The following is a 24,983-nucleotide window of genomic DNA, read 5'->3' as shown; positions in this document are numbered from 1 at the left end:
ATTTGTATAAACCTATTAAAGGCCTTTAGTATTTCTTTTCACAGTCACTACGATTTGTCTTGCACAAAGCAGGTGCTGTAAGTGACGAAGCTGGACACCAAATCAAATTGCCCGTGACCTTTGACCCCTAAGGTGCACGTCTACATACTATTAAATTACCAGTAGCGTTAACTTGCTCTGCTGAGACACTCGTTCAGGTGTCTGCAGGGATCAGGGTGATCTTCTTCAGCAGAGACAGTGGAGTTCAATGAATGAGCCGTTTTCCATTTAAATCAGCATTAAAGCAGAGCTGATGTACTTGGCTGAAGCGTCTGCTAATGACAGTCCTGCAGCAGACGAGTGTCAAGGTGTTCTTTAGGGAAATGCTGCCATGCTGTCATAAACATCAATTATCTGTAGAAAAAGACATTTTCACCTTCAGCTGGTACAAGGCTTCTGTTCATTCTGTACTGAAGTAGTACTAAATGAGTTTAATCTAATCAGTTTGTCCACTCTCCGGGTGTTTTCGTGGTATTGTGCGGTCCACCCGCCGACAGGGGGCGCCAGCGTGTTGGTTCAGTCTGGCTTTAACATTAAGACACTTCCGGTTTGTTTCCGGTCTTCGTGTTCCTGGACAATCGTCATCATCGCCGACACCTGTGTCTTCTGTATAGTAAGGCTCAGTCGTACGTGCTGCGTTTGTCGGTTCGTCGTGACGTTACGCATGTTTCCTGGAGTTGAAGAAACTTCGCACTGTGTTTAAAATGATCGTTTTATAACCCAAAGTATGTACGAACTAAAATAAACTTTAAAAGTCACTGCATTTAAACTCAAAGCTATTCTGCAGGATGTGCTCGTAGCCCAAAGAAAGCACAGAGGCTCCGACATTTAAATACAATTTAAATACAATTCCTTGTATCCATTTTTGGAGCTTGGACGTTAGTATCTTAGTTTGTGTCGAAGAGACACAGGCGATGAATGAAACCGGTCACAGACTGAGCGGAGCAGGAGCCGCTGTTCTACAGGGTTTTACAGCAGCTGATGGTGAGTCGGAGCCAGAATGGACCGGTGGACCCGGGTTGGCAGAATCAGCTGCACACGGTTCCATCAAAGAAAGAAACCTACACATGCTGTGAAGCAGATCTACTGTGGGTCCGGGATCCACTGTCCTCATCAAGTGATCTGGTCCTGACGTTGAAGGACATTCACAAAGCCAGCAAAGTAGAGTTTTATTTTCCTGAAATTACTTCTTAATAATATTAGTACTGCACTTATGGGTCTTTAATAAATATAATATACATTTTGTGTTTTGAACAGCTTGCTGTTACGGTGGCATTTGCGTGGACTCATTTAGTTATAGTTTAATATTCCTTTTAGTTCTTCTGAATGGAATCTGCTCTTTTTACCCTAACACACTCGTGGATGTGACTTTGGAGACGGATTCCTGGGCAGATCTTACGCCTTCTTGTCTTGGAGCAGTTTAGCAGAAGTTGCTAAATATGCAGTGAGGTTCAGTTCAGTTCAGTTCACAATGAATCACATTCAAGCACAACTGCCACAGCATGACAACAAACAAACTCCTATGAAATTAGTGGTTGTGCTGGTTTTACAAATGTTTCGCTTCATACCAGAATAATTCATCTCTTAACTGTTCAGATGAATATTTATAACTTGGCTTTTTTCTGTCCTCTTGCTACAAATGCACAAGATTTTACCCCTCGACTGCCTTTTATTTCTGCAACTGACTCTCTGCCAAGTAGGTCAGAGGCTCACAGTTCCAAAGTGCACTGTTATGAAAGCAGCCCTGACAGAGACAGAAGTAAAGAGAATACAAGTCTGACTTCTGTTCCGACACAGTTTTACAGCACACGCTGAGTTTAAACATGACTGCAGACATTTGGGACGTTATTATTGTTGGCGCTGGACTGTCTGGACTGAGTGCAGCTTATTTGCTAAGGAAAAAGGATGCCAAGCTGCGAGTACTGGTCCTGGAAGGAAAAGGTTTGTAAAACTGTATCATAACTGAAAGTTTTGAAAGCCTGAACCATGTTTTGAAATGATCCTGAACCGGATTGTTGGGGTGAGAAGCTGTAGAATGGAGGCACCGCTCTGACTCCATGCTGTGTGGTGTCTGTGCAGATCGGGTGGGAGGTCGTACGCTGACCGCTGACATCCCTTCGGCCGGTGGTGTGGACCGGTGGGACTTTGGAGGGCAGTGGGTGGGAAGGTAATCAGGATGTGGAGTAGCTGATTATAGGAGCATTATATTGAATACATGTGGATGTTTTTATGTTTTCATTTGACAGGGATGCACTGACAGACAGTTTGGTAAGTCCATAATTAATATTGCCACCTTGCAGTTCTAACCTGACAGGCAGAAAATGATGAGGATTAAAAATGTACTTATCGCACAAAGAAAGCAGGAACCAGTAATTGCCTGTTTATGCCAGAATCCTTGAATATGATTAGCGTCTAATGAATCCTAGTTGTCTAATCCTTGAGTCCAAATGAGTGGCTGCTAATTGTGCTCCAGTACCTGGGCTGCTTCTGTGACGCATGCAGCATGTATGTAGAGCTGTGTGTATATGACATAATGTTTGTATTACTTATATTAAGCTGAGAAAGGTGACGGCTGAACTGCATATGAGAGCAGAATATGTCAGTTATGTAGAAATATGAAACGTTTCTTAATCCAACCTTATCTTCCTTAGATTCCTTCCAGCTACCGACCGGCTTAAAAACCCAATCAAATGCTTCCACTCTGTTGTGAATATTTGTACACAGAATGATCAGGCAGCATTCTTTCTCTTCCAGCACGCAGACACATGTTCTGCAGCTCATAACGGAGCTGGGCTTGGAGACCTACCCGCAGTACAGCACTGGCAGGAAGGTGCACCACGTGGGCGGGCCCAGTGCCAGAGTTCGCACCTACACTACCAGTATCCCTGCTCTATCCCCACTGGTGCTACTGGATCTCACCCAGCTGGTGTGGAAGGTGAGGCAATAAACCAGAACACACTAACGCAGCACTTTCCTGTACTTAGGAGTGTTCAGTCACTGCTCTCATCCCTGATGGTAGAACGTCTGATAAGGTATCAGCTAAATTACCACACGTCTCAGGGGACAGATATTATATCCATAAAGCAGAGGGGCGGTTTAATTAATTTCTTCTTGACTTTGGCATCCATACTAAGAGTAGAGCTAATGTACAGCATGTGTATCAGCAGGTCGACTCTTCTTATTTGGAGTCTCATTTTTACAACCAGCTTTATTGTCCAATATCTACCACCTCGTCCCAAATGGATGCTGTAATAATATTTTACAATCACTCTCTGCTTTTAGATTGACGGGGCATAAAACATTTACCCAACAACAAGATACAACAAAAATGTCCTGTCCAAGGCTCGAATCAGAGTGAAGTGGAAAACACGTTGCTTTAAGTGCTTCTAACTGTGCGTCTGTTGTTGTGTGTCAGTGAGAAGCTCTGCTTGTAAATCTCCACGTGTGGGTGGTTTGTAATGAAGTTCGTACTTTGCGCTCAGATCAACAGATTGTGCGCCACAGTGTGTGTCCAGGACCCTTCGAAGACGCCCAACGCCGCCGGCTGGGACAGTGTGACCCTGCACTCCTTCATTGAGCAACATGCGTGGACTGCAGGTCAGGGTTGAGAGCAGCTTCCTCCGCCCTCCTCAGGTGAAACGGTGGAGGCTTCACTCTGTAGCCTTGGAGTCGGGAGGTGAATTATCACAGTCTTCCTGTGAAAAATGCTATTGGACAGGTCTTATGATTTATCCCCACACCAGTTATTGTTTTGAAATGAAACCTCTACTGTAGAAATTACAACCATTTTCATCAACAGTAGACGCTTGAATTGAATCTGAGATCTGAAACGCTGACCATGAAAAAAGCCAAAGTGTAATAAACACATTACACATATTTTGTTTTCAAATATAATGAAGCATGAAAACATGTTGTGTCCATGGACATGCAAATTTCAGTGCTGGCTTGAGCTGTTTTTATTGGGTGTAGGGCTGGTTTCTATCTGGTTTGGGACTAGTTTCTATCTAGTATGGCTGGTTTCTATCTGGTTTGGGGCTGGTTTCTATCTGGTTTGGGGCTGGTTTTTATCTGGTTTTGGGGCTGGTTTCTCTCTGGTTTGTGGCTGGTTTTTATCTGGTTTGGGGCTGCTTTCTATCTGGTTTGAGGCTTATTTTTATCTGGTTTGAGGCTTATTTTTATCTGGTTTGGGGCTGGTTTCTCTCTGGTTTGAGGCTGGTTTTTATCTGGTTTGGGGGAATGAGTTGGTGGCAGGTGCCTGCTGGCTTCTAAGAATGGATTTTATTATACAGGATGATTGAAGATTATTACAGAACAGATCTTCCTCTCAGGTGCCTCGCCGTTAACTACACCCTGTCTGTGGCCAACAATGGTGGACTTCCATTTGGAATACAAATGTGCAGTCCGCCGTTTACAACTTCAAAGCAAACTGTCATTGCTAAAAGAGAACAAGTATTATTACTGCATGTGTAAGAGAAATGACACGTATTCTTCCATCTCCCTGTGGCAGAACTCAAAGAGGAGATAGGAGTGTCCAGCAGGGCGGTCTTTGGCATGGAGCCATCCCAGATGTCCTTCCTGTTCTTCCTTGTGTACGCCACAGCAGCTGGAGGGTTGCTGAGGCTTCTGGAGAGCACTCCTGGTTCTGCTCAGGAGTCCAAGATAAAGGTACAAGAGCTCATCTCCTTTCCTAGAATAGAACTATTCCTTTTCCACACTGAATCCGCCGCCACTTAGCCTCTGTGCTATACTGTAGTCTGTTCGAGCTGTTGAGGCCATGTCCAAACAAACACACCGCCTTTCTTCGTCGTCGGAGCAGCATCGATTGGGGCCATTTAAACTCTTTGAACTGTGCTTTCGTATTGGATTTTTCCGTTTCCTATTTGCTGCCTCTTCAGCATGAACGTTACCGTTCCATACGGTTGTGTTTTGAAGATGCAGCTCCCTCCTCCTCCTCACTGCTGTGGCTGAAGGCCAGAGAAGTGCTGCCAAGGTTAAGACACAAACACAGCTTTAAACAATATAGTAGCAGCCAGGACTGATGACCTTGTGTCCAACTTTCTACTTCGCTTTTTATCAATCACACTGTACGTCTAGAAGGAATCAAGGCCAAAGACTACAGATTATCTATAGACTTTTAATTTATACTTCTACTGTGTGCATTTCATTTAATATTTACACCGATTTAGCTTTTATTTTATCACTGCTTTAAATGCCTTTGCATAGAAGTGTCAGTCTTATGTGAGAGATTGTACAGACCCTCCAGCCCCATCCACCGTTAAAGGATAACTTCGATATATGCTTTTTTTTAATTGGTGTTCTGAGCGTGTAATATCTGTCTCTCCACAGGGGGGCACCCAACAGCTTTCAGAGTGTCTGGCAGAGCGCGTGGGGTGGAAGAATGTCCGGCTGGGTTCTGCTGTGACGGCCATATGGCAGGTAGAGTACAGTAACAGCTCACTCAGGGATTGATGAGGCGCGACACAGTGATAACAGCTTCCTTGGTGGGGAAACAGGCCGTCTCCTGCGAAGGCACTGTCTGTTCCGCCTCACTGTTTCCTTATCCACAGCTCAGAGACCAAGAGGGCTTCATGCACTTAAGTGTAGGGTTTACGCAGTGCTGCTCAACGGTACACTGTTAATAAATGTATTTATGTGTTTGCTGGTTGTTACAAAGAACAATTAATTTTTAAGTGGTGATAAAATATTAATGTAATTGTTTCTAAATATCGTCTGATTACTTCTGTACGACTTTTACTATTGTTGCAGTTGTGATGGGACAAAAACGCAGGAGTTGCTGGATGTTTGTATGACATTATTTAAGAAGTGGCAAATTTAAAAACTACTCAGTTCCAGTTTTCTCTTATAAGAAACTGCACCTGTTGCTTCTTCTTACACGTTTTCTCTAAAAGCCCAAATGGAGCCGGTCGAGTCCAGTGACCTGACTGACTGTTACAGCGGTGATTGATTGGTCATAAGTAATAACATTAGCAAAGACGTCCTGGGAATACGGCTTTAATGAATGAGCTTCAGTCAAATCTGACAGACAGGAGAAGATCCTACAAACTCTGGGCATGTAGAAAAGACTTAACTCAGGTCAGTGCAGTTAAACACCAGGTTTTACTCTTGCGTGTTTCATCTCATATTTATATGTGATGCACGTTTCATTTTATAAAACCCTTTCACATGAAACAAATAATCTTATAATTAGTGTCATTGCTGTAGAAGCCAGACGTGTTACTGTACCAGACACTGGTACACAGTAGATTAAAAAAAACTAATTACCAACGCTGACATTAGAAATATTACATTAACTCAAGGTTCATTTACATCAATAATTTACAACCCTGACATTTCAAGCTGTGTTTTCAAGTGCTCTCTTAACTCAACCACTGTCAACTTGGGTTTTTTAATCCATGTCTCACACTGAACGCATTAAGAGCCTGGTCGTCACCAACAAGACTTGTTGTGTACAGATGGTTTATTCAGATCAGCTTTTCTACAGTTTAAACAGAATAGGAACAGTTTGTACTTCAGCAGTTTCCTAACTCAGACTCGGATGTGGAGTAAATTTGGGATGAGGTGTATGTCAGATGAAGGTCTGTTTCAGTGGGATTAGTGCCCCCAGCCCTGCCCCTCTCCCAGCATGCACTGGGTGACAGACAGGGCACACCCTTGACATTTTGCCTGTCTATTACAGAGCTAACACATATTGACAGAAAAACACATTCACACTCGTATTCACAGCTTCAGGCAATTTGGAGTTTCCACTTCACCTAAGATGAATCGAAGGAACTGGAGGAAGCCAACACAAGCGAAGGGAAAACATGTAAAAACAAAGAGGGGGATCCAGTCGCCAGATTCACACCCCGGTCCTTCCTGCCTCCCGGCACAAGTGCCACGCGCATACGAACGAAAATCATTATTTAATGAAGGTATGCTGCCTTGATAAAAGCTTGTCAACGTTCAAGCAGCTTGGACACATTTAATAACACTTTGTGCTGCAAAAAGCTGAAGGTTGCTGTGTTGGTGCTAAATTAAACAAGGGTCGTTTATATTTTTTAAAAATCATTCAGAGAATATTAAAAGCTGAGGTTTCCAGAAATACATGTATCACGACAAGAGATGGACTGTCTTTGTTGCATAGAAACACACAGAGCAGAGCTTCATGTTTGACCAGCACCTTACAGTTATATGTGACAGCGAGCACAGTATGTGTACTGTATGATGAGTCTAACCCAGGTCCCTTCATTAAAGCACTAATGGGCTCATGGTGTGTCTGCAGGATGCCGAGTGGGCCAGGGTGACCACCGCCACCGACGCCCTCCTGTGCAGAGCCGTGATCGTCACCTGCCCCCCTCATTTGGCAGGTCAGTGCTGCGGCTCCCGCCTCTGTCGAGTCGCTAAATGAAATTCTCAGTGATGCAGAAGGCAAATATCCTCCTCCCTCATCATGTCTGTCAAACGTGGCAAACTGTGCATCCATGCAGATAAAGCTATGATTTGCCTAAACCCCCCTGGCTGCAGGGTGTGGCGCTTCTGCCTGCGACCGGAGGCTCAGGGACTGAGGGAGCAAAGGCCAGAAGTCCTAACGGGGCACAAACGCGTTGTGCGCGGTGGCAAACTCAGTGCTGATCTCCAAGCATCCAGAAAAAACATTTATCGCTTTTTTTATTGGCAGAAGAAACTGAAATCTACATGAACTAGCCTAACATTTAAAAGCATCCTGTAAAAGTCAGTCGCTGATCCTTTATGGCACAGAGAATCCAATTCCTGGCTTTAGAATCTACTTTTTGTTTAGTTTTTCCAGGTCTGAAATACAAACTTCCTGTGCTGCTGACTTGTTTCTGCTCAGTGCGCGTCACATGTAGGACACGTTCTCCGACTGCTGGTTGACGTGGAGGCTGCGAAGGAGCCGAAGCCGAATCTGAAGCTGTGGGCTCAGTCTGGGTCGCTGCCTGTTTGTACTCAGCTGGCAACAGATCTGTCAGTCAAAGCCTCGTACTCGGAGCCGTGGACCACGGCCAGGATCTTTAATGAGACAGGTTGCAGAGTAGTGTTGAGTTATGGAGCGTGGACCGCTGTGGTTCTGGTGCCACGGTGCCACACTTTGGTCCTAAATCAACACGGGGACGTTGACAGGAAGTCTGGAAGCCAAAGTCAGGCCAGTGATTGAGACATCAGCTCAGCTAAAAGCAGCTGAAGACGGATCAGAGCGAGACTCGCTGCTGTTTAGAGTCAGTGGACCCAACGACAGGAACGGTAGCTATGAATCCACATGATTTAGGAGGCGTGAAGTTGTTCTCATCACGTTTGTGTCTTGTTTTTTAGCCGTTCGTTTATACCTCTCCAAATTAATTCCAAAGTCACCAGAGACACTGGGAGTCAAACAAAACGCACGGCTTGTTTACACGTACCTGCATAATGCTGGATGGGAGCTTCCTCTGCTTGCCTCCTGGATATATCTCCACGTTCATCCATCCATCCTTTATAATGAGTTCTGTCAACCCCCCCCAAACACACACTTCTTCTGCTCATCTCAGTGATTTATGAACTGGTTTGGATACAAGGATTACTGTGCATAAAAAAGGATGCAGCACACGGCTGGGATGTAATGCAATTAGGCATACAGTCCAACATTCACAGATAGTTACAGCCGAAGAAGCTAAATTAGCATTTAGTCTCAGTGTTTGTTGCTGTCTCTCTTTATCAGGCAGGAGTCCTTGGAGCAGGGTGTCTGGCTGCATGTGTGTTTAGTCTCTGTGTCTGAGCGTGCGCTTGGGTTTTATCACCGAATGACTGATGCTGAAACTCTAAACATCACTTCAAAAGGAAAAGTTGTACCTCACTAAAGGGAGATTCCGCGTGATAGCGAGTGAACTTGACAGGCAGCCAAGCAACACTACGTGTGATGTTGCATCTATCTCCTCTTGGACGACGAGCCGCTGCGATGACAGCAGGCATGGGCAGTGGTGAGGAAACTATTACATCTGTCAGTCACGATTTAGGCCAGAGCCGTGTTTGCACAGGTAAACAGAGCGTTTTGCCAACTGACGGCGTGCGCGCCAGGATTCTAGGCCAGCGACTGCTGTGCTGTGAATGAAACTAATGGGGCCTAATTTAGGGATTAAACATAAAGTGGGAGCTGAAGTGATTGTGATGATAAGTAACGCGATGTGATTTTTATCTTGCCGAGTTTAAATTCTGAGGAAATGACTGTAGCCGAGTGTCTCATCATGAGCGATACAGCAGGTACTGATGAGCAGGCAAATACACTGGAGCTAATGCACTTTCACAAAGGAAAATGTTCCCGTCCTGAAAACGCCCGTGTTCACTTTGAGGAACCTCAAGCAAAAACAAATTATTATACGTTCAGCTAAAAGACGGAATAAAACGAACAGCAGCTCTTTACTGTTCATAGGCTTGAACTGAAATCTACACTGTTGTAGGTATAAACTAAACTGTCCGTGCAAATGATGAACAGTGTTTATCGCTTCCATTTACTCACAGGAGATTAAATGACATCTGATGTTAAAGCAGTTAGAGGGAATTCTGGAACAATGAGGGTCGTCTGAGTCCGTTTATGTCAGGCCCAAACAGAAGGTGTGACTGTTATTGAACGCATGCAGAGCAACCACCAAGGCCTCGATTTCAATAAGTGTCAAGGGCTCAGACACAATTCAATAAGAGATCTGTGATGTAACGCTGTAAAGCCGGTATTTAACATCTGGATTATGCATCTGCTCAACTGCATCTCTGTCGAGCCGACACATTTCTAAGTGCTGCTGCATTCGATGACGTCCATCTGTGGTTTCTGCCGTTCGCATTGGGATGAGCTCTGAGTGGGTACAGTACCTGCACGGTTCACAGAACCAGAGAACCAGAGTTGTGTTAGAGCGGCTTCTTATTTTTGTTTTGACCCAAACACTGCAGCCGTTCGTTCGCAGGCTCGGCCTCTTCCTGCTGCGTATTCATTCTCCCCACTCTTCGTCTCCGTCTCCGCACCGTGTTGTTGCATCATATGCTTTGTGCAGCGTTGTTGGCTTTCCAGGATGAAAGAGCTGTAATTTCACACCATGTGCAGGCGCAGCCATGAATTAACGTTAGTCATACCTAGCGTCACACTTTTAAAGATGTCTCCAATTTACCTCTCGGAAGCTGCATCTCAGAATCATCTCCTCTTTGATGTTGTGTCTTGATTTGAGTGGCTTTTCATGTTTCACTTCCGAATCCTTCCGACTGTCAAAAACACTGTAGGTTAAAAGGAAGGGGAGTTTGAAGCCCCTTGTTAAGGGCGACCAGTGACAGGACTTTCGAGTCAGCGACAGAGGAAACTGAGAGCACAAGGTCAATATTGTCCAGCAGGGCATTCACAGAAATGAAATAAGAGGATCAAATAGCAGAGTCTGTGAAAAGAAAAGGTGCGATAAGGACAGACAGCAGACGATGAAAAGGCTGAAAGGAAAGCACTCAGGGAGAGCAGCGTTCTGAGCGGTGTTGGGGGTCACGATCCAGCAGTTGTGCATATTATTCTGGAGTCAGACGATGCTCTTGAACTTGCTTTTCAATGTTTTTAGCATGTTTCACATTGAACGTCAAACCGTGGAACACTATAGTTCAGTCCTGACATAATGTTATTGCACTTCATGTGTGACGCTTGCATGCTGGAATCAGCTGCTGTATCAACGAACAGTTGAATAGGGGGAATTAACTGTTAAATGACAATAAAATAATCATTACAGTGTATATACAATTTCACCAAACGTTAAAACATTTGCACTAGAGAAGAAAATAAGGAGACAATTAAATGTATTGATATTAATTGTCATAGTCAGGGACACCCAGATGTGTTTACCTACAGTAATCTGTAAAATCCCACAGTTTATAATAGAATTTAATAAAAAAAGGTTAACATGAAGAACATTGTATTACTTTTTAAGTTGCACTCCCTTTTGTGGCTTTTGCTTTTTGTGGACTGTGTCCGTCTTGTCAACATGAATGGAATGGAATGCTGCAGATCTTCTAAAATTTGGTTTAGAGGGAGATCCTCAGTGTTTCACGGACGCAGCAGCCAATACAGCAGCAAAGACTATTTGGCTTCAGAAGTCTGGAAATTGCAAAATGCCACAGAGAATGTGAGACTGTGGTCGCCTTTTGTTGGAGTCCGTGGAGCAACAGCTTGTGAGTTAAACTGTTAGTGTTGAGCTCGTCTGTGTTAAACATCCCGTTACATAAAGCGCCTGTTTACTCACATCACGGCGCATTCAGCTGTAATTCTGCGTTGTGCTCCACAGAAATGTCACAGCAGGGTTGTGTCAGCGAGTGTGGATGACGGCGCCGTCGCTGTGGAGCTCTTCAGCTCAGAAGAAGACGATGCCAGAATACGTCTCATTTAGCCGTCGACCGTTTAACATCTGCCTGACAAACAGTCCGGCCGGGGACGCTTCCCGCTATCAGCCTCGCTGGCGTTGGTGTCACAACAAGCAGCATTATGGATATGACACCACTTGACAGGTCTTATGTCATGTGCACAGTGCTGTCATTTCCACGTCTAAGTGACCATGTCAAATTAGTTCGGAGCCACTTATCATGTCACTGTTTTTCAATTTTACTGCTTGAGGCTCATCAATTTACTTCTGCATTTAGGGCATTATTTTGAGCTCGTTGACAGGCTCTTGACAGTTTCTAAATAATGTACCACATCTTCCTCCAGTTCATTTGTTAAAAGCCTGGCTTCGGGCCAGACGCCGCTCCGCCGGCGGAGGCGCCCGGCTCCTCTGCATGCGCCGCGCACACGCGCTGATGGAGTCACAGCTCGTGCAGCTTGAGAGTAAGTGCTGCGATCAGTGCTCGGCTTCGCAGGTGGAGCCGCAGCGCTAATAGGTCAGAGGGGTTTCTCTGAGGCTTTAATGCCCGTCAATGATTCAAAATAAAAGCGTCCTAATCAAAAGAGGGAGTGGATGGAGTGTGCGATCTATCCCGGCTTATTTTTATTTCCCGCTTCTCACAGGTTCCCGTAAGCGATGGATTTTCCTGCATGTTATATATAAAGTACGGCGGGCGAGACCTGGGAAGAGGGATTAAATGGACTAAAAAGAGCATACAGTTATTGAAATTCATGATGCACTGTTGTTTGCCCACCAGCAAAGATCCACTACGAGCCGGCGCTGCCCAGCCAGAGAGAGTTTCTTACCCAGAACATGCCTGTGGGACATATGATAAAATTCATTATTACCTACCAGACGGTGAGTACGAAGATAAAACACACCTCAGCAGATATTTACATGAATAATGTCATGCAGAGCCAGCGCTTAAACATTTACTTTAACTCGCTTTAACTCTTCAACTTCCACAGTGTGATGAACTAAAAGTATTACATGAGATTTACACATAAATACTGTTGGTTGTGATTAATGAAGTTGGAAATGAAGCCCCGGAATTTAAATTAACCACTCTTGTTGTGTTTTATAACCACTCATTAAAGTAATGCATCTAAAATCATATCCCTTTCTCAAAGTTTCTCAGCAGCCATTGGAGGGATTTTCAAATATGCATTTGTTTACTCGTTTTCTAAAAGAGAAAACCCAAAGCTTATTTTTTTATAGATCTCTGATAAAAAAGATTCCAGCAGAGGAAATGTGATTTGTTTAAGCTTCTCTTTTGCACTTTCCAGCCACACAGTTAATTAACAGAATGCTTAGGCTCAACGTTGATAGAATAAATTTGTCCAGTGCAGTGAACACACAGTCATTAGTGCCCATGCAAACATTTATTAGGCTGCGCCTCCCGATATTCATTTCCATCAGCACATTGTTTTACAGCGCTTCCTGGGGCGCTGGGCTCGTGCTGCTCGGCCTCAGGTGCAGTTTTCTTCTAGTGACCTTGTGTTCCTCTAACATGCACTATTTTCACACTAACACTGAGAATGAATGCGCTGACATATGGAAGTAACACATACTGTACGCCTGCCCTGTGCTGACCTGCAGCGGCCAAACAACGAGACCAATCCCTGCAGGGTTTGGTGCACAAATGTTTTTTTTAATGATGAACTCTTGTTGAACTCCAGACTGGAGGTTGTAAAGGGACAGAGCTGGATCCCTAACAAGGTTAGATTTAAAGGTAGATGATTCTTTCCTGTAACCACTTGCTATTGATAGAAGGACACATTTATGGATCTTTGTGTGTCACTGGGGAGACGAGCGTTAGTACAGGTTCTTATGTACTGGAGGTGTTCAATGTGTAATTACAGTCTGCAGTTAGTTTCCCTTTGAGGTGAATGTGAGCCAAGTTCCTGTTCTGACTGAAAACAGCTTGAGCATGCATAAAAACTCCAACGGCTCCACAAGTGGGAAGAATAGTGAGTTTAGTACCTCACCTACTGTCGGACACCAAGAAAGACATGTTTGTCCATAGAAGTCAACTGGATGAATGATGGTGATCAGCGTCCTTCCCCAAAAACCAAGAAGAAAGAAGTGATAAATGTTGGAGCCTTGGTTTTACTTAGAAAAAGCCTCTTTCACTTCCTCAAGGCCACGTGGACAATCGTGGAAGAGTTTTTGTACGTAAAGGTTTACTTTTACTTATGTGCAAACACTTATTTCCAACATAAAAAGTTGTGTGTATTATGTTGATTTACCCGCTTTGCTGCCTCTGGACCAAAAGGCTGTTTATGACAAAGCTATGAATTCTGAGCGCAAACAGATTCTACAGGCAAATGTCAGAGGAGCCACAGACTAAAGCTCAGCAGAAAGGGGATTATGGGCGACAACAACCCAAATCAGATGAAAAGCGCTGGTGTAGAAAAGCAGCAGTCACGCGTCCCGACTCTGGCTGATCCCTTTGTAGCCAGAGTCCAGAGTCAATGGTAGAGTTCAGTTCCTTTCTACACACCTGGTGACTGAGACCAGATGTGAATTCATCCCAATCCTTTCAGTCACTGGGCCTCAGAACTCGTCCCTCCGCTCACTAGCAGGAGCTTCCACTAAGATTAACCGCATAGCAGAAAGAAAAGGGCTGTAACATGGAAGTAAAGCACAAGGTAAATATATGCAAAAGAAATGAAGTCAGAGTCGGGTGTTATTTTATTCACACTCCCAGCAGTCTGCCGTTGCCAGTCGCAGGTACATTAGAGTCACTTATTATTACGTGAGGCTGCAAGATTGTTGGCTGGCAAACTTATAAACGTTATAAACTTAGCATGCTTATTATTTTATGAGACATTTATATTACATTGGAAGTTCTATCTTAGGAAGTATCATATAAGTTTGAAATACATTCACAACACACATGCAGTATAATACTGTAAAAACAATAACCACTTTTATGTGATTGGACCATGTTCGTTCACATACCGTAATTTAAGTTTATTCTATATTATAATTATGTGCTACTTTGTTATCAAATGAAAGGAGAAACATAACAAAAGGTGGAAAAAGTTCAAAGGGTTTAAAAGATTTAAAGACTTTAATGATAGAATCTCTTGGTTCAGTTTGGTGAGATCATTGCTTTCCCTGCAGGCTTTCTGGAGGGAGAAGGGCTTCTCTGGAGAGGTGGTGGCCGGGTCCGGCACCAAGTGTCCGTTCTCCGTTACCTACGACGCCACCAGCCCCGGCGGGAGCGCCGCCCTGGTGGGCTTCATCGCCGGTGAGCAGGCTTCTGAGTGGAGCTCCAAGGACGTAAGTTGCATATTCAAATGAAGTCGAATGGAGAAGACCTGCTTTCAAACATCATATAGTGTCAGGAGAATGAATACAATAAATGCACAGTGTAGAAGGTGAGGCTTGAACGGAGCGGATGAGGACGGTGAGGACACGGGTTAATAAACACATTCTATCAAGGTGTGAATAAACGTGCAGACACAAAACGGACCATTAGTTCAGGTTCATGGTTAAGTTGTTTTATCTTTGGTCAACAAATACGACTACGTGACAGCATGGATTTCAGTTATTTTATTATCATTTTTCTGTGTATTATTCTTATTTCATAGCAACACAACACGCCTTGTAGCTGCCTTTGAAATACAAGTGAGTTTTTCTTCTATGGCCTTGACTTTAAAATCGTTGACGGAAACAGGTTCAACGTCACATTATGATATAATGATTTAATACTTGAGCTCCAATAGCTGAATGTGAGCTCCATTTTCCAGCACAGTGAGGTGATCACAGACTGCAGCACCCTCAGCTTGTGCCGCCTCCTCGCTGGACTGAAAAAACATTTGACAAATGTACACACACACTAAGTGCACTGGTGTCATTTCCTACAATCAGCCCAGCCAGTGGCATTTTAGTGTTTGAGTCATTATCCTGATGTTGTGGAGCTCAGGAGTAGCTGTGCTCCTGCTGCGCTGGTGCACAGGAAGCTAAATAATTAACCTCTGCTACGCTGCTAAACACAAGAGAAGCCTGTTGGCACGAGTGTGAAAATTAGGCCTGAGATTCGTATTCCTTCCACCACTATTAGTTTCACCTTCTGTAATGATGCTGTTTGAATGTTTGCTTCATGTTTGGTCGACTTGATGAGAAGACTGTTGGTTTTATTTTGGCTGATTCTGATTTTGCTGAATTATTAAAAGATAATAACTGATCGTTTCTTTGCTGATTTTCTTTTTGGTCGATGCTCAAACTCCTTTTTTCCTCCATACTGTTTAGAGAGGTTATGAGTTGCTTCTCATATACAAGCGTGTGCTATGAGCAAAGGTAAGGTCCCATCCACATGAGGAATCTGAGACAGTTTTACTACATGTCTCAGCTTGCTTTATGGGCCTTTAATCCTCAGGCCTCAGTTACTGTGTGCATAAGTCACTGTGTGCAGTAATATGACCGGCAGCCCGTGCTGACCATGCTTGGCTTATTTAAATTGACCGCTGCTCCCTGTGTCCATCCTTGATTGCTTTCAAGAATATCCATTTATATTTTAGCAGCCTGTTATTACAGTGACAGCCGAGTCCTGTATTTGAGCATAAGTGATGTATAATATAAAGTTTCCTTCTGCTTGTAGGCTGGAGAGAGGAGAGACGCTGTGCTCTGCAGTCTGGTCAAATACTTGGGTCCTGAGGCAGCGTCGTACATCCACTATGAGGAGAAAGTACGTACTTCACACGATGCTATAAAACAGTAATATTACGGTCTGGGGCAGAATGTTGCAGTGCAGTGGTTTGTAGTGTTATTGTTACTGTGGATTGTGTTTTGTGTAGTTGCAGCCCAGTCGCTAAAAGCCCAGTGATGTTGAGTGTGAGCGTACAGTACAGCTCCTCCCAGAGACCGCACAAACAAACATACGAGGGCAGAGTTAATGTAATGGCTTGAATTAGACCGTAGAGGTGAACTCCCATCCCTAAACAGAGTAATGTCACATACAGGCACACGCTGCTCCTCCACAGCCTCTTTGCTCCTTGTCTGACTCTTAGCTAGCTCTGAGCTAACCAGAGTCTCCTGTTGAAATGTTGACTACGCAAGGCGACCATCAGTTTAGCAAAGACCCAGGAAAGCTGATAGATTGTGCTCAGACACACATTTTGGCCTGATTTCACAGCAAAACAATGTTTCTTGATGTTTGGTTCAAACTGGAAACAGATGAGTCAACTAACATGTTGTCTGTGGAGCCTGCTGGGCAAACTAAAGGCTTTCATTCTACTCATTTGTATTATCATTGCAGAAGAAAACTAATGAGTTCACACTGTACTTAGTAGCAGTAGAATTTACTCTCCCCATGTATTATTTAGTAACGATATTTTTAGAATAATATCAGTACACATTATTTAATGCGTGGCAGTAAATATTCAGTCACGGATTCATAGTTACGTTACCTGTTAAAGATAATAGATTCAGGAGATGTCGACTCCACAATTAAAATAAACTTGTGCGTCTACAGCTGTGACGCAGCTTGTGGTGCTTTAGAGCTCCTACTGCAGGAACGTAGGTCAGAACGCGACTCCTTGAGTCATGCACATACTGTATTCTTAGTTCCAGCAGGACTGATGCTGCTGGAGGATGTCATCACCTCCAATGACCATCATGATTAAACGGCCATAAAGCACAACAACATTGCTGCACATGAGTTGTCCACGAAGCTTCAGGTTCTAGATAGCTGTTACATCCATGATGTGGGACCTGTCAGTGGGTGGATGCAGCTCAGTGTGAGTAGATGAGGGAGCGGCAACAGGCGCCGGTCATATGGATGAGCCACATTTGGGCTGTAACATGTCCTCTCCTCCACAGGACTGGGCTGAGGAGGACTACAGTGGAGGCTGCCCTGTTAATGTCATGGCTCCAGGTCTGCTTACATATTACCACCCCAGCTTGAGGAAGCCCTGTGGCAGGTAATCACACCAGCGTCAGCTCCACCACAGCACCTCCTGCTCGGCTTTGTTTTTGTCTTTCACCTTTCATCTGCGTTCGCACCAAATCAGAGGTCTCCGTAGAGAGATGTAGTAAAATAAACCACTGTGACGCTTTCTAAATCTTTTATATAAATCTTTTCAAGAGCTAAATACGGAGTTTATACTTTAGCAAATTGTATCATTGTGCAGCGTGTGACAGTATGAGCGATTCACGCTCCAGTTGTGGAGGCTTATGCTATTTTTAAACTGCAAAAACAATGTCTGCTCTGCACCCTGTCAACTGTGCATTATTCACTAGAACCCAGTGCCTACAGATCATCCAAATGAGTTGTAGGAGTGGCCATGTGTTCGTGATGCATACTGGTGCAGCTCCACCGAAACGACTCGGCTCGTCACGAGTGGCGTTCTCATAGGGGAACGTCCTATAATCCATTTCTAATGACCTGTTCAGAAATGCGCAAAGCTGAACGGATGAGGTTGGGAGGGGGATCCCGGCGATGCATTTCCATAATGACATTAGGTCCGTGGGGAACAGGAGAAAGCTCATTACGTAACGGGAGTCAAACAGCAGCGTGGGGCACCAGCCCTTATACGCATTCATATGTGAGATCGATCCTCAAGGACGCGGCGTGACCTTGACAGCAGTGTGGGTGGATAATGAAGTCATGCATGTGCTCAGTGCACAAAGAAACTCAGCTGGTGTCTCGAAGGAAATGCATTCAACAGCAAAAGGTTTCAGTAGTGAATTATGGGGCTTCACTCAGGGCGCTAAGTCGCTCAACACTGACCAGAAATGACCACAGTGAAAACACAGACCAGATGATGTGGATGTGAGCCCTGTGCGAGGTGCAGAGAGAGAGGAGAAAATGAGTATGAGGGGAAAAAGCTGCAGCGAGCTATGCATAAATTAACCCCGGTGGGTTCACGCTTTACTAAGTTAAGTGCTCCAACATTCACACAGAATGAAAACGGCTGTGGAATAAAGACAAAACAAAGCGGTTTCCTCCTTCCTCACAGGTCTGGGCTCATTCAACCTACTGTACGGTCGATTCAAACGGTTGTCTTAGGCAGTCCTGTCTCATTTTTTGTTTATTTTAAGATGCTGAGAAGCAATAATGTGAGTCAAATGATGGCAGATGACTAATTATGAAGGGACCCTTCTCAGGGCTTAGCGCTTTATTTCTGCTCTAACGCACACTGGAGTTTGTGTCCGTTGAGCCTTTGCAGGATTAGTCTCTGTTTTGTATTTGTGAGTCTGGTCCCCACGGAACCCATGGAAATACTATCTCTATTATTTCTATTTAAACGTAGGTTTTGGTCTGAGATGAGTCCACTGCAGGAACAGGTTGTGCGTTATGCCGTTCATGAAGTCTCCTCACGCTGTACATCATATGCTACAGAGACTCTGCTTCCAGGCTGTGACCCACAGATGCTTCAGTCCACCTTTTAGCGATGCCCCCCTTAAAATTGCTGACTGTGGCTCTTCTTCTGGAGCTGGTGGAGGTTTGATGTATTTCCAGGTCGACTACATCAGCTGACAGATCAATTCTTTGTTCAGTTTCTGTCATTTCGAAGCTGATTTAATAATCCTTTATTACCAAATGTCTGTTATTGTTATTACCTGCTTTAGGTGCTTCTAATCCCGGATCCCATCGTCATTTGAACACTGAACCCTGTGTGTGTGTGTGTGTGTGTGTGTGTGTGTGTGTGTGTGTGTGTGTGTGTGTGTGTGTGTGTGTGTGTGTGTGTGTGTGTGTGTGCGTGCGTGTGTGTGTGCGTGCGTGTGTGTGTGCGCGTGCGCGCGTGTGCGCGCGTGCGCGCGTGCGTGTGTGCGTGCGTGTGTGTGAAAGAGAAACTGTGTCACAGCGCTTTGAGTCCTGACATGGTGGAAAATAACTGTACAAGTGCCGAGCGTTTACCACTAGCTCTAATCAGCAACAGCCTCATTAAAAGTCTGTTGGACTAGGATCTGAGCAGCATTCACATAAGGTCAGAGCTAATTCTGTGTTCGTATCATTATAAATAAATTATATTAATATAATGATGTCAATGAAAAGCGGCTCTATTTTGTTTCTTGGTTTTTGTCCAGCTCATATTTAAGACAAGCGCTGAAAAACAATTTTTCCAGCTGCACCAGATACAGTAACACACACGAGTCTCCTTCAGTGAATCTATACAGGTCCTGTGCAGCACAACATCAGATCCTATAAGAGCTGGTCTGTAAATCTAAATAAATGCCTTGTGGCAGCAGAGCTTGTAGAGAGGACGCCTTCCGTTCCTCAACCACTGACATCACAGAAACTAAATAAGAGAGAATGAGCCAAAAGCAAATGGTGCCAAGACACAACCGAAGTCAAATAATATTACTTCATCTCCCACTTTGGCCAGAATTCCCAGAATCCCATGAGCAGAGGTGAAAGAGAGGCTGCCCTCAAATACAACAAATATACAGATAGAAAATGAGCTGTGAACATTGTCCACCCTGTTGTAGGTTCTAATGCAGTGAAGGCAGTACATCCTGGTTCTGATGCATCTGACCCTTTACATGAACAGAATGCAGTAAAAACATGTCGATACATCAGTGGACCAGGGTCTGAAAAAGTACAGCTACAAGCTGCATTCCAACCAGCACCACGGATGCTGAGTCCTTGGGCGCGACTCTGGGAACAAACGGCCATAATTAGGAAAGTCATTAGTCTTTCTTTCTAATGCTGAATGATACTAAACATGACTCACATAACTAATCATTTGTGAAGATCCTGGCTTCAGCGCAGCATCTTGAACATAAAAGTCACTATAATAAGGAACATTAACTGAAGAATGTCTTCATCTTAAATCTTATAGAAACATACACACTATCAACACTGTTTGATGAACTACTCTTCACTGCACTCTTGGTTTCGCTGCATGTTAAGGATGTTTTGATCTGTGTCAATGGGACACAGCAGATCCCATCTCATCTCCATTTTCCATCCTTTCAAGCTGTCTTGATCCGGTTTCCCTGGTGACCGTCTATTCTCTCTGTTCTGCTACTGTAGTACCGAAGTGCACAGGAAAATTAAAATTGATGAAAGCTGCTCTGAGAGCTGATGCGTTCCTCGAAATGCGAGTGAGCGGATGTTTATCCCAGGGGAGCTGCAGCGCATTAGGATTTATTGGCTCCAAAGGTTAAAGGTGGCAGGATCAGAGTCCTGGTTAAGTGGCAGACGATGCCTGCTTTATCTGGTGCCTCAGCGCCTGCAAGTCCACATGCAGGGCGGCAGCTTTATGGTGGGAGAGTTGGGCTTCTTGTCTGTTTGAAACTCGAGGGGTCACAGACTTAAAAAATACAGACACAACACAGACTCGACGCAGCCCAAGTAAATAAAAGGTTCATTAAGGCTGAAGGATATTTAATAAATAAAAAAAAAGTTGTAACTACAACATGGTGAAATATTCTTCAACTTGAATCCAATAAAACAGCTTTGGAGTTTTCAAAGTGGAAGGCAGGGCAGAAAACATGTTGCTGAGAGGATCAATAAAGAATGGCACAGCATCGTCTGAGCAAGTCTGCATCGTGAATGCCCAGAAGAATGGAGTCTGTCAGAAATAAAGGTGAACCAACAAACTATTACAAAACAGCAGACTCTCACTGAAAATCCACAGTCTGACTTATGCTCCCAGTTGTTTCTCAAAATGCTTCATTAGATTGAAAAGACCTTTTCTTCATCGTGCTGGAAGCGTGGAGCGTTTAAGTCATTCTCACTGATATGAGGCGGTGCAGACGTTGCCGTGGTTCCGCTCTCCACGGACCTCTGACGTCAGCAGGGCGTTTCCACCAGAGAAGCCGCACAATGAGCCTTTTATTACTCCACGTACTGAATAAAACGACATTAACACAACAGGAGAACACTCTGTTCAGGAGCTCGGAGGTCAATGCCAGCACACAAGGACGCGTCATTCTTCCACCACAGTAATGGCGTGAAACACTTCTTTCTGAAGCCATTTTGTTAATTTGCTGTTAATTTTTTTTCAGCCCACTGGGAAATGTGATCAGAATGAACACAGCATCACAGCTTGCACACAACAGAGGTCAAAAGGAGCTCCCAGCAGCTCACAGGGATTCTTTTATCTTTGTTCACAGTTTAAGCGATTGGATTAATTCCATGGAGTCTCTGATGTCGCAGGCTGTGAAGGAAGCGACGCCCGCTTTCCAAAACGGAGCAGTAAAAGTATGGGCGCTGTCAGCTGATCGGGTTCAGTTAACTCTGATTTTATAATCACCTTTTTAAATAAGACACCGATCGAGTTTAATCAGGGGCACCTTTTTAACGTGACAGCCCTCCTCCTCATCACAATGCTGCTGCTCATTAGACTGTTTACTGCCACCTGCTACGCGTGTCATTGCCGTGGCTGCTGCTTCTCTTACACCCTTCTGCTCGCCTGCGTTATTTATTACTATGCTGATTGATTTGTTGACTTAGTGTTTGTACATTATACATGGGGCTTTTTCAACAGTCTGAAAACAAAATAGAAATTTTCCAGAAAATGCAGTTTAGGTGCGGTCGTGGCCCCGGACCTGCGAGCGCGGAGGGTGCAGAGCGTTACTGATACCAAGGCTGTTGACCTGTTCCACAATGCCCGAGGTCTGGAGGTCTGCATGTGTTAGCGGCGTTCTCTCCGTGACCTGTGAGCGTCTCACACTGTAGCCTCTGACTCACATGTGCTGCAGGTCCAAGCTCATAGCTGGTGTGAACTTTACCTATAGAGCCTGATTAGTCCAGCATTATTATCTGCAGCCTAAAATATCTTTCAGGCCGCGTCTCTTGACCTTTTGTGCTTCTGTTAATTAGCAGCATTTGGTAACTTGTTCTTCTTTCTCTGCCAAAGTCTATTGACCATTTCTTTACTATTGTTTCCTGCAGTATTTACATCATTCAAAGGTTTCTTTATAGCCTCAATAAATAACCTGTTATTTTATATACAGCTTTAAATCAGCTGATTTGTTAGAGCTCAGGTTTCAGGTTGTTGGACGTTCTCTGCGTCTCTGACACCAGTTACCTTCCTGCTTGTGTTTCTAAACAGAGGTTATGAGAGACACTCACGGCCAGTTCGTCATGGACAAACCTTTAAATAGACGACATTAAATGAACAACAGGGTGTTGCATCTGCTTGAACAACTCTTAGACACCTATTAGAACAAGAAAGGTAAAATATAACAAATGAATGCTCTGAATAAGAAATTGTGATTGTGTTTGCAGCAGCTTTATGCATGTTTGCTTATGTAATATCCACTTACTGCAGACTGACAGTTACTAAATAAAGGAGCTGAAGGAATGATGGCTTTCTGTGCAGCACTTTAGCTTTGTGAAAGCCTGTCTGCTGCAGTACCTAGAGATGCTCCAGCATGAATGAATACTTCAACCCCTCACAGGAAAAGCCCGAGGTGCAGCCGAAGCCGGGGATCTCTCCAACAGTCTGCCTCTTGTGTTCTCATCCCAGCTGCTCTGCCACTGTGAGCAGGCCGTGAACTGTAAGATCAGAATTAAGAAGCTTTATAAGTGAAGACGCATGTGAGAAAACAGTGTGAGTGAGTGTGCTGTACTTGAGTGAAATAACAGCCTCTTCTAGCTCTCACCCTCTGCCCTGCACCGACTACCTGCTGCAGCTTCGTCAGATCTGCTGCTAAATCAAAGTATTTTCTCCTTAAATTGTGAATAATTCCACACAGTAGAATAACGCATATCTACTTCTACTGTAGTCTGTTCCTGCTGTTATTATAGTGACACACGCATGCAGAGCATCACCCGATGTGGATCACTCATGGCCCCTGCGATGCAGAGTGGGAGCTCTGGTCTGTTGTTGCCTCAGCGTTTGAGGAGTGATGCTTCATCCATTTAAAAAGCAGGGCTTGCTCATCATTGTAATGATGCAGGACTGTGTTTTTCTCACATTTAGCTCCTGCCTCGCTCTCGGCCGGTTACTAGAAGCGCGTGACCACTCACACGTCGGTTCAGATGCAGCCGTTAAAGCATTTAGCAGTAACAGCCTGCCTGAGACTGGGTTTAAGCTAAAAACACGCCTGGTAAAGAATTCACCAGCACAACATTTAGTGTGTCGCACTGAGCGTGGAGCCTGAAGATGCTGCATAAATGTTATTCCTCCGTAGTGGAAGTCCATCATTGCTTTTGACCTCAGTCCTGTCCGTGTCTGACTGGTCTTCCTGCGTTACAGGATCCACTGGGCCGGAACCGAGACTGCCACCCAGTGGTGCGGGTACATGAGCGGTGCCGTCCAGGCCGGGCAGCGAGCGGCTGTGGAGGTTCTGACCGAGCTCAGCCCCATGAGCCTGACCCGGGAGGAGCGGGCGGCGCCGGGGGGTAGCGGCGCCGCCGGACCCGCCCGGCGGACGCCCGGCGTGACCGCGGGCCGGGCCGTGGCCGTCGCAGCACTGATCGGCGCCGGCCTCTTCCTGGCGCGGCGTCACAGCCTTTTACACAAGATCAACATGTTCTTTGTGAAGACGGACGGGTTGTAACTTGTAACTGCACTGTCGCATGCTCTCTGTTGATTTAGACAGACTTGCTTTTTTATACAATATCAATCAATGCATTGACTTAAAAGCCAGATTAGATGCGAGCGGTGTTTGAACCCGTCTGCGGTGAGAAAATGAAGCTTTCATACTGAACGCCTCCCGTTTCCCAGACAGCCATAAAACCTGCTGCCTGAGAGGTTTGGAGCGGAGCCACAGCAGCGTCTGCGCCCACAAAATCACCAGCAGACATTTCACTGAGCGTGAGACGGATGAAGCAGAGGCACAAAGATAACGTCCCAGAGAAAAGCATTTAATCGCTACCACTTGATTGCACAGTGGATTGAAGGGACTTTTGTCAGCTCCCGTGTCTCCCACAGACTATCGCACATGCCCACTCATCATCGGACAGTGCTCGGTGGATCTACGAGCGCTTTGGCTCGTCGTTCGTCTTTGCACTGCATTAACTAAATCTCCCCCCCCGGTTTGATTTAAGCCCGTTAATGCTGAATCAAAGCCAGGAGTCTCTTGACATTCGATCACTGATTTGAGCATCATCATACTTCTGCAGCTTTCTGCTCTCTTCAGCGGTGCTGATGTCAATCTGTGGGACGGACGGCAGTCCTTCATTTGCTGAAACGTGGTTTCGTTGTGTGTTTACAATACTAACTTCATTTTCAATAAAGTAAAAACAGAAACGAAGGAGAAGTTCTCTGTGGAACAGCTCGCCGCCATTACTGTGACGACAACCCAGAATCCGAAGCAATTTTTACATGCCTTAAACTATTTTTTGTGAAAAGAAACAATTTGATGCAGTCTTTGATGCTGTACTTTACAAAGTCAGAATTATGTGATAACGAATCATGAGGGAAAATCGTTCGCTTGGTATTTTGATGCTCTCAAGATAAAACTGGAATGCAGTAATGAATTTCACAGCCCCGATGGTTGAGGGAACCCAAAATATGCAACATAGAATATAAAACAAGAGCTACAGCTCAAAATGAACTGCACAAGAAGGTTACCACATGGACAGTATGTTCCAGTGCATAAAGTAATGGCTCTGTAATTACAGTACTAAGATAATTACAGGCTCAAACA

At 44.7% G+C, this 24,983-nt stretch overlaps 1 protein-coding gene across 12 annotated transcripts; it reads left to right on the top strand.

Annotated features, from left to right (window-relative positions):
• Positions 1-588: 588 nt before the first annotated feature.
• On the top strand, positions 589-24,587 carry si:ch211-127i16.2 (probable flavin-containing monoamine oxidase A). Of its 12 annotated transcripts, none has more exons than XM_055513474.1 (14): positions 589-1,980; positions 2,119-2,206; positions 2,794-2,974; positions 3,522-3,636; positions 4,547-4,704; positions 5,386-5,475; positions 7,322-7,406; positions 12,181-12,281; positions 14,553-14,711; positions 16,033-16,119; positions 17,253-17,353; positions 21,498-21,585; positions 22,788-22,886; positions 23,588-23,730. In XM_055513474.1, exons 1-13 carry the CDS (start codon positions 1,863-1,865, stop codon positions 22,881-22,883), a joined length of 1,467 nt encoding a protein of 488 aa, XP_055369449.1. In that variant the 5' UTR covers positions 589-1,862; the 3' UTR covers positions 22,884-22,886; positions 23,588-23,730. The 12 variants fall into 12 exon arrangements, 9 of the variants coding, with proteins under 9 accessions (XP_055369449.1, XP_055369452.1, XP_055369451.1 ...); XR_008696317.1 differs by lacking the exon at positions 23,588-23,730 and adding an exon at positions 22,439-22,561 and having other exon boundaries at positions 590-1,980; XR_008696318.1 differs by lacking the exons at positions 21,498-21,585; positions 23,588-23,730 and adding an exon at positions 22,439-22,561 and having other exon boundaries at positions 590-1,980.
• The last annotated feature ends 396 nt before the right edge of the window (positions 24,588-24,983 follow it).

The sequence above is a fragment of the Betta splendens genome, chromosome 12, assembly GCF_900634795.4.
Source record: "Betta splendens chromosome 12, fBetSpl5.4, whole genome shotgun sequence".
Classification (NCBI taxonomy): Eukaryota; Metazoa; Chordata; class Actinopteri; order Anabantiformes; family Osphronemidae; genus Betta; species Betta splendens.
Note: the sequence above shows the minus strand (reverse complement) of the source record. Positions and strands in the feature narration are given on the sequence as shown.

What these genes read in the sequence shown, in the direction of transcription:
- si:ch211-127i16.2 (XM_055513472.1), top strand. Translation starts at nt 1,863, where the DNA reads ATGACTGCAGACATTTGGGACGTTATTATTGTTGGCGCTGGACTGTCT. An exon ending in TCACCCAGCTGGTGTGGAAG is followed by an intron (nt 2,975 to 3,521) that starts GTGAGGCAATAA and finishes CTTTGCGCTCAG; the next exon opens with ATCAACAGATTGTGCGCCAC. An exon ending in CTGAGTGGAGCTCCAAGGAC is followed by an intron (nt 14,712 to 16,032) that starts GTAAGTTGCATA and finishes TTCTGCTTGTAG; the next exon opens with GCTGGAGAGAGGAGAGACGC.